The following is a 16,650-nucleotide window of genomic DNA, read 5'->3' on the forward strand; positions in this document are numbered from 1 at the left end:
CAGTAGCTGCAAGTTAAGATTCTACATTCTTTCCCTCGATTATAATTATAGCAGAGTTGAAAGGAAGCATGCCTATTACTGTCATATGTATTCTTCTGACAGGTGTTGTGGGACTGTAATTTGATCAAGTGATTCAAAATGAAGACTCCCTTCCAAACATAATTCCCGTCATCAACATATCAACAGGAAGGACGCGTCCTTCAAGAAGACTTTTCACAGATCTTGAGCACCCCTAATATTCTATCCATTCGTGGGAATATGAAGGAGCTTGCCATCAGAGTTTGTATCCAAGGTTTTAAGGAAGACAAGGGAAAGCAGGCTGTGGATCCAGCCAACTGGGCGGGGTCGGACCAGGAAGCCCGCACCCAGTAGGACTCCGAGTCCCGCGGATGGCCGGCAGAGGGCGATGGGATACCAGGCGGGGGCGGGGCTGCGCTTGCTTCCGCCGCGCAGGCGCAACCGTGTCGCTCGCGGTGTCTCGAGTTGGCGTCCGCCGGGAAGGCGGGTGAGCCGCGCTGTGCGGGCCCTTGGGCGGGGACTCGGGGGGGCGGCGGGGGCGGGCTGGGGATTACCGAGGCTGCCTGCAGGGCCGGGATCTGTGGAAGCCCTGGGGGCGATCTGCGGGCGCTCCAGGCTTTCCCCGAGAGCCGGCGACACCTGTCGCAGCCATAGTTGCAGCGCCGCGGAGGAGCGTGGGAGGCCGGGATGCGGTGTCGGAGGACACGGGGAGCCAGGTCTCCACCGTGTGCTGCTGGCATCTGTACTCGGCTGGAGCAGACTCTGCTCTGTGGTTTTCAAAGAGACGTGCTACTCTCGCTCGGTCTGCAGGAATACCGTGATACCAGGATAACTGGAGTAATTTTGGTCTTTGCACTATGTAACCCTATCTGGCCTTGAACTCGTAATCCCCCTGCCCCAGCTTCCCAGTAGTACTGTGATTCCCGGCCAGTGCTAAAGTGAACACGTTTAATAACCTTTAGAATGTGCGCAGATGTGCGTCTACGGCCGCTGTTGATTTTAGAACATTTACCTCGAAAGAAAACCATCTCCATTTGCTGGCAACACCCCTCTCCAGTCTCTTCCATTCTCTTTGCGCTAGGCAACCACTTAGCTGATTTCCATAGATTTTGTTAGTTCTGAACATCTCACAGAAATGTAATCAATCTTATGTAGCCCCGGTTATTGGTTTCCTGCGTCTTTTATGCCTCATTCAAGGCACGCACGTGGTAGCATATGTAAGCGCTTCATTCTCTTTATTACAGAATAATTTTCCAATGTCTGCCTGGATCAGATTTTATCTCCCCATGTGCCCAGTGATGGCCCTTGGGGCTCATTTGAAGTCCTTACTCTTACATACCTGTCTTCTGGGTATAAGGTGGGGGTGGGGATGGGCCAAAGAAAGGGAAGGATAAAGTGTGAAATATCCTTGGGTGGCACGTGGGATTTGGCCAGGAAGAAAGAGGCTGAGTAGCTTAGCTGCTAATCAGGAGCTAGGAACAGCTCAGTGGTAAGAAAGGTTGCCAGGCGTTGTCAAGCCCCAGGATTCATTTCCAGCATCTCCACCTCCCACAGGGATGGACCAAAAACTGGTTCTGAAGGGCGTGCCGGTGGGAATGGAGGGAGGCTGGACTGACCTTGGCTGTGTGGGAGAGGGACGAGGGGAGGCAGGATTGCTGGAAGAACATAAATATGCCAGATGGAGCCCTAGGGTGGGCGGGGGCAGGGAGCTAACCATTCCTATTTTCAACTTTCTCCATCATGAAGATTAATTGCATATTTAAAAAATGGCTGGTGTCGGCTTAATTTAGCTTTTATCAGTACTCAATCGGGCATAATTTCGGGTTATTTTCTGCAGTTCCATTATCTTTTTAAATGTATGACTCTTTCCAATTATTTTTAGGTGACCCATGTTAGGACACAGGTTAGTGATAAAGATAGTGAGCTTACTTGTGACTGGGTCTTTTCTTCTTAGCGTCTGGGCCAGCATTGTCACCTGGCACCAGGAAGTTCCCTTTGTGCTCCCCTCCCCCACCAATAGGTCATGTTCTTTAAGTTTTATAAACTGGTTTTTAGTTTTGTTTTTTTTTTTAAAAAGATTTATTTATTATGTGTAAGTACACTGTAGCTGTCTTCAGACACATCAGAAGAGGGCATCCAGTCTTGTTACAGATGGTTGTGAGCTACCATGTGGTTGCTGGGATTTGAACTCAGGACTTCTGGAAGAGCAGTCAGTGCTCTTAACTGCTGAGCCATCTCTCCAGCCCCTTGTTTCAGTTTTTTTTTTAAAAAAAGATTTATTTATTATTACATGTAAGTATACTGTAGATGTCTTCAGACACAACAGAAGAGGGCGTCAGATCTCATTATGGGTGGTTGTGAGTCACCATGTGGTTGCTGGGATTTGAACTCAGGACCTCTGTAAGAGCAATCAGTGCTCTTACCCACTGAGCCATCTCTCCAGCCCATTTCAGTTTTGAGTCAGGATCTTCGATAGCCCAGGCTGACCTCGAGCTTATTCTGTAGCCTAAACTGGACCTTGAACCCAGGCTTCCTGCTTCTACCTCCTGAGTGCTATTACAGGGATATGCCACCAGGCCCATTCAGTTCTGTATGTGAGTGTAATGAGTGTGTGTGTGGTCACAAGTGGAGGTCAGAGGACAACTTTTGGGAATTGGTTCTCTCCTGCCACCTTGTAGGATCCAAGTGTTTGAACTCAGATTGTAAGGCCTGTGTCTAAGGCATCCTATCTCTCTAAGATTTTTTTTTTTTAAAGCATTCCTTGTGTGTGTGTGTGTGTGTGTGTGTAATTGACATTAGTCTGACTTTTTTTCCAATCTGTGTTTGAGACGGTGCTACGGTGGCCTTCTATTTCTACAAGGAACAGAGACTTGTGGCGAAGCTGTGAACAGTCTAGTTTAGTAAGCATGTCACTGACTGAGCCTAGTCTTGCATAGGCCCAGGAGAGTTCTTTGTGGATGGAGTCCCTTCTTGTGCATTTTGTTTTAGTTCTGGGGACTTAATTCAGGGACTCACACAGGTTCTGGAGGTGCTCTTAACACTGGGTTATTTCCCCGTCCCAGCCTTAGCATTCTTAGGTATACCCATTTAGCAGATGTCAGGGATGCAAGTAAGATTGTGAGCTTCAGAATAGAATAGGCCTATGGTTAGTTCCCTGCCTGACTGTGCACAGCTATGTGGCCACTGACAAGTCACAGCTTCTCTGAGCCTTGGTTTTCTTATCTATAAAATGGGGCTAACAATATACCTCTCTAGTATAGTGTTTAATGAGGTATTATGTAAAAAGCTGTCATCATGAACTAATAAGCCTCTGCATGAGAAGGTGATCAGATATGACATCAGCTTTGCAGAAGATTCTGGATAAACAAGGTGTTGGTCTTCTTAGTGGTCCTGTACACCCAGATGCTTGGGAAGATGTTGCGTGGATAAGCTGTGCTGAGGCCAGTTCTCTCTGTCCTGGAGTGTCCTCGATTGTCTCTACGCTTTCATTACATAGAGATGACTTGAATAACACTCAGGCATCCCAGAGGTTGTGCGGCTGACTGGGGCTCTTATGAGACAGTACAAGACGGGGACGCCAACTTAATAATAGTCCATGGAGAAAGGTACTTTGAAGTGGATGCCAGGGTCACCAGGGTCTGAGCAGAGAATGCAATCAGGGCTGCATTCCTTGAATTCTCAGGTCACGGGAGTTGACGGGGTCATTGTTCACGGAACTGGTCCGAACACAATCGGTCTGCTGTTTCTCACACTCTTGGTGTGCTTGAGAGTGGGGGGAGGAGACTCAGGGATGAGGGAGAGTGGGGAGGACAAGAAGCACTGAGTGGGGCAGGGTGGGGTGGGGTGGGGAAGATGGTAATGTCTCCACTCCTGTGCTGGAAAGGGGATGACAGAGGGACTGAGGGAGTCGGCTTTGTTCGATGAACTTGCTGGTGATCAGGATGGAACTCAGACTCTTAACATTTCTTTTGCTTCTTAGTTTGTCGCCCACCCCCTCAGTTTTTCAAGACAGGGTTTCTCTGTGTAGCCCTGGCTGTCCTGGAACTTGCTCTGTACACCAGGCTGGTCTCGAACTCAGAGATCTGCCTGCCTTTGCCTCCTGAGTGCTGGGATTAAAGGCGTGCGCCACCACCACCCAGCACATATCTCTTCTTAATACTTGTACCCGCATCATATAAGGATAAGAGCAAACACTGTATAGCCACAATGTCATCGTGATTCCCAACAACATTAGAAGGTTCATACCAGCTGGACAGTTTCAGCTGGTGTGTAGCTGTGGAAAGGTTTTGGTTGAGGGGTTGATAAAGCACTGTACCACCCTCCCTTGGAGAATGGCTGCCTGGCCTTCTTTGCACACTTCCCTTAGTCCAGCTGAGAGCCTGATCAGGCTAGAGTGAGACCGGGTGACATGGCCTCTCTGAGGTCACCACAGCTTCCTCCTGAGTGTTTGAACCACTTCCTGTCTTCCTGCTCTACCTGTGCCTGTGCCAGTCTTACACTCAGACAGCACCAGGAAATGTAGGCCAGGAGATGTGGAGAGATTTAATCAGTCCTGGGGGCAGGCAGGAGTGGGACGTGGCCTCAGTTACTGCTACTGTCTCTACTGTGTGGAGGATGTTAGAGGTTTACAAGTTACTGTTATGGGGCTAGAATGAACAGTCTGAGCCCTTCCTACACAAGAGTTCTCTTGAAGCCCTTTGAACTGGGACCATGACGCTTTCCTCTTTCCTGACAACTTTCTGTCTTAGGGTTACAGTCATGACATTTTTGGCTTTGTAGGGTTTGGACTTGACAGCTCACAGAATTACAGGACAAATTCCTTGTCACACACAAACACATCAGACACACACATTTATCCCCTCCACACACACACTCATATACTCCACATGTACATACATACACGTCCATGCATACACTCACATACCCCACACTGACAGACACACACCCCCTACACATACACACATACCTCACACAGACACACGCAGACGACAAACGCACGCACCTCCTATGTGCTCTGCTCCTCTGAGGCCCCTGACTAATACATCTGTTCCATGTCAAGCCTTCTGTCACCTGTCACAGGCTAGAGACCATCCCTAGACACAGCTGCCACAGCCTGTCCCACTCAGCTAGAGGGGTAGGTGATGCAGACACAGGACTCCCTGGGCTGTGGAAAGGGACCTGGGTGTTCTGTAGGCCGTCACCTTCCCCACTCAGTGCCACAGACACCGTTTCTGCCAGTTCCTCATTTTGATTGCAACTCTATTTTCTCGTTACATCTCTGTACCCATTCTTTAAAAACAACACACCCCAAATGGTTTTAAACATAACCTTTTGAGAAAAGTTGCCAGGGTGACAAGGTGGGGGAGGATTCGGAGGTGACAAGGGCAAGGAGGATTAGGAGGAGACTGGGTGCCCTGAAATTTGTGTTTCAGGTCCACTCAGGCTGTTGGGTGGAGAGCAGGGAGGGAACTGGATGGAAGGCGGAAAGGCCAGCTCTAGACTGGCAGGTGAGGCAGGAGGAGTCTACACGCTGGCAGGAGCTGTACATCTAAGAGGCACAGAGAGGTAGACTTTGAGAGGGGTTAGGAGGAGGAGGACTGGTTGGGCTTCGAGGGGCAATCTGAGCATAGGTGCCTGGAAGAGCTCTCATAGGGCACAGCTGGGGTTGGAGTCCGAGGTCAAGTCCAAAGGGCAGAATAAAAGGGCAAGCATTTTCCAGGGTCGGGACTTCAACTGTAGTCTTGGTGATGATGCTGGGAGGTTCGTAGCCCCTAAATAATAGTAAACCCACACTTTAAATTAAATTAAAACAGTTTTTAGTTCAGCTCCTCTCAGTGGACCCACACATGTATTCTCTGGTGGTTATTACTAAGAATGACTAAGTAATATAATTGAGCTGAAAATAATCTTCCGCCCATACTTGCTGGGTTGGTTACTAAGTATTGCTTGGGTTTTAAAGCAGTGAAGCCAACTTGTGCTCTTTCCAAATGTTAAGTTTGCGGGCCGCAGATGGTAACCATCTGTTCCGGACTAGCATTTTACAATATTTGATTAGCACTTTATATAGTCTGGGGAAGCCTGCCAGGGGAGCTGCCTGTCATGTTGGGACTGTAGTGCGTCCTCTGTGGTTGTCCTTGAGGGTCCTGCCCATCACAGCTTATTTTTTATTTTATTTTTATCTTTTAGATTTATTTTATGTATGAGCACACTGTAGCTGTACAGATGGTTGTGAGCCTTCATGTGGTTGTTGGGAATTGAATTTAGGACTTCTGCTCCCTCCATTCCCCCACCCCACCCCCATCACAGCTTATGAGGTCACCCTCTGTGGGCTAGGCTAAAGCAGGGCCAGTCACTGCTGAAATCAGGGGGTTGAAGAGCCCTGTCCTGTTTAGACTTCCTTACAGCTGCAACCATTGAAATGGGTCATAGAAGTGGTTTGGCCTTTGAGACATATAGCCCAGGCTGTCCTTAAACTCATTATATACATAGCCAAGGATGACCCTGTGATCTTGCTGCCTCCGCCTCCCTAGTGCTGGCATATCAGGCCCGGACCGACATGCTTTCTGTTTGCAGTGTTAGAGATTGAGCCTAGAACTTCCTAAATGTTAGGCAGGTGTTTTACCAACTGAAACACACCCCAGCTCCTGGAAGTAGAAGTGGGGCGTCGAGATCTATCAGAGTCTTTAGGGTTGAAGATGACAGAAGCGCCGTTCCAAGTGGCTTTGCAAGTAATCAGAGTGAATTGTGAGGGTATTAGTTCTGGGGCCTGGGCTTCTTGTGGATTTAACATCTTAAGACTTTGTTCTAGCAAGTTCCAGCTCTACCTTCTGCTTGGAACCAAGAGGAGGCAAGATGGTATCCCTTGTAGACATACTGAGTCTAGTTGGGAAGGGAGTCTTCCAGTACCAGCTGCTCATCTGTGAGCCAATCCCTGAGCAGATACGAAGGGCCCTGGTTGGTCAGGCGGGTTGGGCCCGTGGGCACCAGAGTTTTGCAAAGCTGTCATTTGCTAGGAGGGAGAACGGTTGATGGGGCCAGACAATTGCTGGTCAACTCCAGTGTTAGAGCAAGAGCCGGAAGAACCATGAGAGCTGAGGAGACGAGCGTGTATTGCTCCAAAAAGAATATCCTTGAAATAGAATGTTGGTGCCTCTGACCCCCTCTATCATGGTTCCCATGTTAGTGCAGGGATGTCTGGCAGTTCTAGTGGGTGGTTCTCCTGGCAGCGTTCTCCGCAGCCTTTGCAACTTTAAAACTAACACCAGTCACTCGGTCCCTTCTCTGAGCTTTTTCATCTGGCAGACAGGAAGCCTGCAGTGAAGAGATAACAGGGTTTTGATTGGCTGGTTCAGTACATCCAGTGTGAAGCTTGCTGGGGGCCAGGCCCAGTGCTGAGGCTTGGCCCCAGCTCAGTTGTGAGAGCCTCCTGCGTGACATCAGAGTGATTCACTCCCACGGAGGGTGGGGCGCGAGCAGTGAGAAAGGGCTTCCACTGAGGGGCTGGGAAGGGAGCCACACTGCCATGCGGAGCTGTAGAGAACTGACGTTCTTGATAGTTGGAGATTCTGGGGCACATTCCTGAGGCTGACAGGGATGTATCCTGAACAGCGGGTCAGGGCTCACTTGTATCAAGAGTGGGAGAGAATGGACTGACATTGAGTGCCAGGCTGGGTCCTTTGGAGCAGTGGGCACACAGGCAAGATCAGGGCTGGAGGCACCTAATGGAAGGGTAACACTTTGTATTTTAGAGCTCACCATTTAGAAACACCTGTACTCGCTTCAAAAGACAAAGCTGGGCCAATAACATGACTCTGTCAGGTGAATGGGGTCCCTGCCTCTAAGCCTGATGGACACCAGTTCAAAACTCAAGCCCTCCTCATGGAAAGAGAGCACTGACTCCTGCAAGTTGTCCTCTAACCTTCACACTTGTGCTGTGACACACACGCTCTTGAGTGTAAACACACACACACACACACACACACACACACACACACACAAGTTCATCTTAGTTCGTACAGTAGGACCTGAGTTCAGTTCCCAGAATCCTCCTTGGGTAGCTCATCAGGAACTCCAGCTCGAGGGAATTCGATGCTTCTGGCCTCTTTGGGCACTAGTACTCACGTGTGCATACCCTCCACAGACATTCATCCTATACTTAGGAAAAATAAGCCTTTAAAAATCACAATAGAAACATGTTTTGAAGTATCCTGTGGTACTCCATAATTCTTATGATTTATGTAATAGCTGAAAAACAGATTCAAATTTTAAAAATACGGAAACCAGGGGGTGGTGGTGTGCGCCTTTACTCTCAGCACTTAGGAAACAGACTGAGGCAGATCTCTGAGTGAGGCCCGCCTCATCTACCAGCAAGTGCCAGGACGGCCATGCCTGCAAAGAACCCCTGTCTTAAAAAGCCAAAATAAATGGATAAATGGATGGATGGATAGACAGACAGACAGACGTAGACACAGAAGATGGATAAATGGATTCCTTAGACACAGAAGGAAGCATGGCAGACCATTCCATTGACACAAACCTTGGGAACATGTGAGGGAGCCTGGGTTGGGCAAGCCAGTCAGCAGCTGCTGGAGGCTTGGAAATGAGGAGCTGGAGGGAGGGCAGAGGTAATTGTGGGTGGATAAGCTTGTTCTTCATTGTGGTGGTGGTGGTTCCTGCAGAGGCGGACATGTAAAGATTACCAAGTATCTCTCTGTGAATTTTTGTATGTTAATAGCATCTTTTCCCCCTAATATTTAAAAGATTTTAAATTATATTTTATGTTATGGGCATGACTGCTTGCTTTCATGTATGTGCATGAACACATGTATGCATAAACTTGTATGTGCAGAAACGTGTGTGTGTGTGTGTGTGTGTGTGTGTGTGAGTGAATGCTCGCACATGCGTGCAGGAGTGTGTGTACACCATCTGTATGTTTGGTGTCTCTGGAGGCCAGAAGAGGCATCGGATCCTGGATGTAACAGAAGAAACGGACAGTTGTGAGCAGCCATGTGGGTGCTGGGAACTGAACCCAAGTTCTCCGGAAGAAGAGCAAGTACTCTTAACTGTAGAACCATCTCTCTAGGCCCTAAAACATACAAACATACAAACAAACAAACGAACAAACAAAAATTGTTTTGGGGGCAGTGTCTCACTATATCATCTGGCTGGTCTGGAATTCATGGAAGGTTGCAGGTCCCCTTTCTTTTGTTACTGGATGCTGGAGCCAGAATGCTATGGTTTAAATCTCAGACAGACCTTCTGTCAGCTGTGTGAGCTTGGGCAAGATACCTTACCTTCCTGTGCTTAGTTTTCATATGTTTGCATCAATTTTTATGTTAAATAAATATTGTGCTCATTGTTACTAATGACCCAGTAACATGAAGTCACATACCTAGTCCTGGCTTCTCTTTGGTCACTTCATCTATAGCTTCTTCATGGGAGCCACACTGTGCATTCTGACTTGCTAAGCATCTCACTTACATGCATCTGTCTAGGGCCCAAGACTGCATTTCTTTTCTTTTTAAAAAAGATTTATTTGTTTTATGTATATGAGCACACTGGTGCTGTACAGATGGTTATGAGCCTTCATGTGGTTGCTGGGAATTGAATTCAGGACCTCTGCTCACTCCAGCCTTGCTCACTCTGGTCAGCCATGCCTGGCCCAAAGATTTATTATTATATGTAAGTACACTGTAGCTGTCTTCAGACACACCAAAAGAGGGCATCAGATCTCATTATGGATGGTTGTAAGCCACCATGTGGTTGCTGGATTTGAACTCAGGACCTTTGGAAGAGCAGTCAGTGTTCTTAACAGCTGAACCATCTCTCCAGCCCAAGATTTTATTTCATACAAGAGCCTTGGTCTTGTTAGTGCTTTGGGAACAATACTTTGACTAGCCAGGTTTAGACCTTCAGGCTTCCCATCCTTTTGCCTGGCTGTCAGCAGCCTTGACAGCTCTGTGACTACCACCTGGGGTTTTCTGTTCACCTGTTCCCCATTTCACCTGACACCTGAAGCTAAGTTTTTGCAAGACTCTGGGCTGAGGTGGCACATCTTCTACACTTGTATTAGGTCCTCATGGGCCTGCTGTATGCTAAGGCTAGCCCCAGCTCAGGGTGTAGGCTTCTGGGGTTGGGCCACAAGGGGGGCCGTGCCTCTGTGCAGATGGCTCACAGAGGGCTGGGACTGGAGACCAGTGCCACTGTGGAACTGGCCCAATGGCTAAGAACGGGATGCTCTGTGTTTTTCAGGGCTGAGGCTCGCACATGGCCCCTCTGCCAGGGGCAGAGCTGGTCCAGACGCCGTTGCAGCTGTACCGTTACTTGTTGCGTTGTTGCCGGCAGTTGCCAACCAAGGGCATCCAGGAGCACTACAAGCATGCTGTCAGGCAGGTGGGAACAGGTCTGGGGGAGGTGTCCACTGGGGGCCAGAGCCACAGGTGCCAGGGAGTGGGCCTAGGCATTTCATAAGAAGCACTGCAAACATGGGCAGCTGGCCTCTGGCTTCTGACAGTGGCACAGCGGCTGCATCCGTTGGTATCTCAGCACTGTGCTGGGGCCTGAATGAGACAGCTCCAAGGATATCAAAACAGACTGGGTAGAGGCAGGAGAGAGAAATCAGTCAATAAAGTGCTTGTCGTACAAGCATGAGAACCAGAGTTCAACACCAGAAAGGCTGGCGTGGTGGCCTGTGCCCAGCATTGGGGAGGCAGAGACAAGAGGAGTGGGTACCCCCAGTCCCAGTCAAAACAGACTGGGTAGAGGCAGGAGAGAGAAATCAGTCAATAAAGTGCTTGTCGTACAAGCATGAGAACCAGAGTTCAACACCAGAAAGGCTGGCGTGGTGGCCTGTGCCCAGCATTGGGGAGGCAGAGACAAGAGGAGTGGGTACCCCCAGTCCCAGAAAGAGGACCTGTCATAAAAAAAAAAAAAAAAAGAAACAGAACAAAGTTTTATGGACCACCAGGACGGGCAAGCAGCTCTCGATTAACAGCGACTACAGTGATGTCACGAGTGGAAGGCTTGACCCAGATCCTCGGCCAGAGAGGAAGGCAGAAGTGGGAATTAGGACACTAGCTGCGGATTAGGGAGCGGCTGCATTGATGCTGATTTGTCTGAGTTTGATTGCTGGGGTTACATCAGAGGGTCCCTTTGTCAGGAAACACACAGTGAGGGCTTTAGGGGACAAGGCGTAGTTAGTGCCTGTAGCTTACTTTAGAAGATTCTGATGAGAGAATGACACAACCAGCAAGGTAGAGTGTCCCGTGCACCCAGTACTACCCTCCTATAAGAAGTCACTTCTGGGGCTGGGGAGATGGCTCAGAGGTCAGGAGCACTGCAGCTCTTCCAGAGGATTCTGGCTCTGTTCTTTAGCTACCTGTGTACTGCGTGCTCGCGGTCACAGACATATACACAGGCAAAACACCATGCAAGAAACAAAACAATGAAAATGTAACGGTGGGACTGGAGAGATGGCTCAGAAGTTAAGAGCACTGTCTGCTCTTCCAGAGGTCCTGAGTTCAATTTCCAGCAACCCCGTGGTGGTTCATAACCAACGATAATAAGATCTAGTGCCTTCTTCTGGCCTACAGGCATGCAGGCAGACAGAATGCTGTATGCATAATAAATAAATCTTTAAAAAAGGAAATGATTTCCAAATAAAGAGCTAAAAATTAAATTTCATACAGATGCATTGTGGTTGGCTTATATCTTTAATCCCAGCACTCAAGAGTCAGAGGTGGGTGGATCTCTCTGAGTTGAAGGCCAGCCAGGGCTACATAGTGAGTTCAAGGCCAGCTAGGGCTACATAGTGAGTTCAAGGCCAGCCAGGGCTACAGAGTGAGATCCTGTCTCACAAAGAAAAACAGTGGTAGCGATAGAAGGCTGAGGGAAACAGAGGGCAGTGGTTAGCTTTGGGGCAGTGAGGGGAGACTTCCTGGACAGGCACGGAGTGGGCTCCTGGGATGAGTAGGAGAGTGAATGTGGGCTTGGGAGCACAGGCAAGGGAGGGAGGACTCCATTCTTTTGAAGAACCCTGAGGTTCACACAAGTGAATTCAGATCTTAGGTCCCTGGTTAGAAGCCCCCCCCCCCTGGATTTCCCAGGATCCTTTGCCCCTTGTTCCTTTTCTCCCTTCCCCGTTGCTTCCCCAGCACCAGCACCTGGTGGCGTCGAGGCCAATCCCTCCCTAGCACACTTCGATCGATGTAGATTCCTGTGCTGAGCAAATCAACCCCAGAGATTGGAGCTCCCCTTGGCCCTGATAACCGGCCAAATAATCTAGCTGCGTCTCCTTTTAATCCTCCCTGCGGGCTGCACAGCCAGTTCTGCTGTCAAACAGGCTAGGGCTCAAAAGCTGTGGTCTAAGAGCAGGGTGGGCCGGCTGAGCACACCTCAGCAGAGCTAGGAGGTGACCAGTGCCCCGCGGTCTCTTGGGGCTGGGCTCTCTGAAGCTCTGGATTTCACTTGACCATGTCCTTTTATGCTGAAACTTACAGAGTTTCCAAGCTCACTCAGATGAAGACAACCCTGAGAGAATCCAGCAGATTATTAAAAGAGCCATTGAAGATGCTGAGTGGATCATGAACAAAGTAAGTGCTTGCTTGGCCCTGGCCTCTGCCTATGCACTGGAATGGGGATGCTGTAACCTCCTCGGCCATTAGGGGGCACTCGCGCATCACAGTTGAAAACGGAGGCGCCTGCACTCCTCCCAGGTAGGAGGATAATCTCTTATGGTTGTTCCTCCCTGTCCCCCAAGGCAGGACCTGGAGCCGGACCATAGAGGAAGCCTGCTAACTGGCTTGCTTCCCATGGCTCCCTCAGCTACCGTATTTACCCCAGGACCACCTGCCTGGCGGTGGTACCACCCACAGTAGGCTGGGCCCTCCTATATCAACCATTTATTAAGAAAATGCCTCACAGACACCTGCAGGCCAATCCGGTGAAGCAGTTCCTAAGCTGAGGGCACTTCTTCCCAGGTGACTGAGTTTGTGTGAAGCTGATCAAGACTAAGCTGCTGTCTAGGACCAACCCCTGGACTGTAGGTGGGATAAAGGCATCAGGAATGTGGCAAACTGGAGCACCCCCCCCCCAACCTCGTCGTCCGAGCTCAGATGCTCCAGATGTTGGGTTCAGAATCCACTTTGTAAAAACCAGATTCTGATTGGGCATTGACCTCAGTGGTCGGCCGCTTGCTTAGTGCAGAAGCCCCTGGGGCTTATCCCTGACAGAAAAATCAAAAACAGAAAAAGGAAACCCTCAATGAGTGGTTGGGGACCCTGGGCTTCTGAGGGTCTCCTCTGCCTGGGACTTTTCTCCTGCAAATAGGATTCAGAATAAGGACAAGCCCTGGTGAGCTCCATGCTCAGTCCCAGCCTTGCCAGTAAAGAAGGAGGGCCTCCCGATGGAGTCTCACCACCTCCCAGAACCCCCTCGGGCATGGGGAGACCCGTGTGACACAACAGAGCCCTTCCCCGTGGCTTCCCTCACCCGTTTCTCATCTCTCTGTCTTGCAGTATAGGAAACAAAACTGAGTGTCTGGAGCTTACAGCGCGCGCTTAGCTGCCCTGGAGACACTTGGAACTGAGAAACCTCTCTGCTTTCGGAACAGCATCAGTTCTGGAATATTCTTTGACCTTGTTGACTGAAAGCAAGAAACCATAGCTGACATTTGGTGAGGTGGTTCTCATCATTGCAGCCATGTCTCCAGCGTCTTTTATGTCTGCTTTTCCAGACAGAAATGATATGCAATTTGGGGAGAATTTGGAGTTCTTTTGCTTCTTCTCTGTGTTTCTCATTTTTGCCTATCTGTTCTTTTACTTTGCCCTGAAGGCAGTTAATTTATTCTGGAGGTCCCGTCACCGATCTCCGAGCCCTATAAGAGATGTCCCCTCAGATGACTACCTGTATAGAAAGAAACGAATGGGCTTGAGAACCAGGCAGCTGTGGATCTGAATCCCAGCCAGCGTACACAGCGTCTGTCAGGGGCCTGCGTGAGCCTGGGTGGGGCGGCAGTCATGTGCCTCACATCAGCTCCCTGCAGAGGGACCCTGCAAGGAAGCCTCTGTGCTGCTCTTCCCCAGCTCCTCGTCCTGTTCAGTGACTCAGCTGTGAGTGTGTCTTGTCCCCTCTCAGAGTCCACATGCCCTCTTATCTGTGCCATGCTATGTCTGTCAGTCTGTTAAGTAGCGGCTCCTCCAGATGCCTCCCCCCACTATCCTCCAGGCAGAAGCCCTGGCCCTTGAGGTGGGGAAACATCTACCACACTAGACCAGCAATAGGTGCAAGTAGGCAGGGTAGACACCAGCAGGTCCAGGCTTCCGTGCTCCACGGCGTGTCCTCACAGGAGAGGAGATCAGGTCCAGGGGGAAGTAGCCAGAAGATACAGAGAAGCCACACTGGGGGTTGAATGTTCGTGGGGCACTCAGGTGAGCTAGCACTTGCCTGTGTCCTTGCAGTTATGCGGGATGGTGTGACCGACCTCTGTCTAGGCAGAGGGGACGGACAGTCCTGAAGCACGTGCGTCCACTTGTGAAAGCTCACAGTTTTCATCCTCCTCTTTTTATTTATTTCAGACAGGATCTCAGTGTGTACACTGGCAGGCCTTGAACTTTTGAACTTTCAGGAGGCTTTCTGTCTCTGCCTCCCAAGCACTTAGATACAGGTGTGCCACAACACCCAGCTGTTGCTGCTGCTGCTGCTGCTGCTGCCGCCACCGCTGCTGCCCCACTACTGCTACTGATAAATGCTCAAGTCAGGACAATTTGCAGGAGGCAGCTCACTTCTTCATCTACGTGGGTCCCAGAGATTGAACTCAGGCCATCAGGCTTGGTGGCAAAAGCCTTTATCTGTTGAGTCATCTGTTGGCTCTTATGATTTCTTCTTTAAAAAAAAAAGAAGATTTTAATTTTTATTTGTGTATACCACGTGTGTGCAGGTGCCCTCAGAGGCCTGAGGACATTGGGCTCCCTGGCACTGAAGTTCCAGGCGGTGTGAGCTGTCTGATGTAAGTGCTAGGAACCAAACCTGCATCTTCTGCAAGCAGTTAGCGTCACGCTCATGCTGAGCCATCTCTCTAGCCCTCCATTGTTTCTCCCTGACTGCTGTTCTCTGAATAGGATTGTTCCCTTGACATATGCATCAAACAATGCTAAGGACCTGGGTGAGTCAGACACCCACTTGCCTGGAAGAATCATTCCTCAGAGATGAGGGGGCCACAGGTTTAGCCTCCCAGATGACTGCCAGGCAAAAGGCAAGAGCAAAACTGCAGCCCCTCCATCCCCACTGCTGCTGTCCAGCCCATCTGAGCCCAGGGACCAATCCTCACCTGTTGGTGGTCGTGGCAGTAGAGTAGCCGTGTGTGCCACCACGCCTGGCCTTAGGCAGAGTTGTTCATTAGAATGGGGCTGAGGAGAAAGGACTAACATTGATCTGAGGACCTGGGGCTGCCACTCACAGGGAGTGTGCGAGGGGATGTGGGGTCCTGTTGTTAGGAGGGTGGTTTCAGAGAACACGATACGAGTCAGTGGCCAGGTTATCCCTATGACTTAGGATGTCGACCTGCATCTGGTGGGGTTTCCCTATTGATAAAATAAGGGCTGGGAGAAAGGCTTGTTTCATTTATTAAAAGCGAGGGAGAGGGCTGAAGAGCAGTTAAGAGCACCGACTGCTCTTCCAGAGGTCCAGAGTTCAATTCCCAGCAACCACATGGTGGCTCACAACCATCTGTAATGGGATCTGATGCCCTCTTCTGGCATCTGAAGGAGCAATGGTATACTCATATATAAAACAAATAAGGCCGGAGCAAGCAGGACTGGAAAATATATAAACAAAAAGAAAAAGAAAAAGAGTACTTAAAAAAAAAAAAGAAAATGAGGGAGAAAAACTGAATCTCCATGAATGTGTCCTTAATATTTTATCCCTCTCCAAGATGCCTTTCCAGTCATGTGTGTGTGTGTGTCCACATGTATGTGTGTGAGTGTCCGCACATACGTGTGCCAGTACCTGTGTATACATGTATGTGCACAAGGAGAGCAGGAGTTGATGCTGGGTTGTCTCCTCTGTTGCTCACTACCTGGCATTCTGAGGCAGGGTCTCCCCACAGATCACTGATTGATGAGACTGCCAGCCAGCAGATTCTGGGGGTCAAACTCATGTTCTCTCCTACCATACACATACCACCCGGGCTTCAGGTGTGTGCCGGTGAGCCCAGCTTTTCTGTGGGCATTGGGGGTCTGAATGCAGAACATAATCCTGGCCTTTCCTTCTTGTTCTTAAGGACATGGTGGCAAGTGGAAGTCTGACTTCAGAGCTGCTTTGCAATTGCTGGCCCTACCTGATGGGATGGGGACAAGAGTGGTGGCACGAGCTCTGTCTGCAGTGGGTGGGCCATGGGGCAGCGTCAGTTTGACTTGGAAATGACAGTGTGGAGAAGACACCCTCCCCACGCATGTTAAGTTAGCATAGGACTGAAGTTGGCAGAACAGCGGCCAGTAATGGCTCCCAAGTGCCAGAAGCCAGGCACAGATGGAACAGTATCTGGTTGCAGCCTCCATAGGCGCCTCTTCTCACAGGCTGAGGCCGTTCTGCTCCTTGAATATGATAGGCTACGGGTCCTGGCTATTGACCTAAGTG

General features: G+C 49.8%; 1 protein-coding gene across 2 annotated transcripts; it reads left to right on the plus strand.

The window, feature by feature from the left end:
• Window positions 1-448: 448 nt before the first annotated feature.
• On the plus strand, window positions 449-15,711 carry Lyrm9 (LYR motif containing 9). Of its 2 annotated transcripts, XR_003845148.1 has the most exons (5): window positions 449-505; window positions 10,270-10,410; window positions 12,516-12,608; window positions 13,533-13,690; window positions 14,592-15,711. XR_003845148.1 is itself a non-coding variant. In XM_021213804.2 (4 exons), the coding sequence occupies exons 2-4, from the start codon at window positions 10,285-10,287 to the stop codon at window positions 13,548-13,550; spliced, it is 237 nt and encodes a 78-aa protein (XP_021069463.1). In that variant the 5' UTR covers window positions 449-505; window positions 10,270-10,284; the 3' UTR covers window positions 13,551-15,711. The 2 variants fall into 2 exon arrangements, 1 of the variants encoding a protein (XP_021069463.1); XM_021213804.2 differs by having other exon boundaries at window positions 13,533-15,711.
• The last annotated feature ends 939 nt before the right edge of the window (window positions 15,712-16,650 follow it).

Source organism: Mus pahari, chromosome 14 (assembly GCF_900095145.1).
Source record: "Mus pahari chromosome 14, PAHARI_EIJ_v1.1, whole genome shotgun sequence".
In the NCBI taxonomy this organism is placed as follows: domain Eukaryota; kingdom Metazoa; phylum Chordata; class Mammalia; order Rodentia; family Muridae; genus Mus; species Mus pahari.

Bases quoted from the DNA above. Each gene is read 5' to 3' on its own strand.
- Lyrm9 (XM_021213804.2), top strand. From the start codon at position 10,285: ATGGCCCCTCTGCCAGGGGCAGAGCTGGTCCAGACGCCGTTGCAGCTG. The intron at 10,411-12,515 runs GTGGGAACAGGT...TGAAACTTACAG, and splicing joins ACAAGCATGCTGTCAGGCAG to AGTTTCCAAGCTCACTCAGA.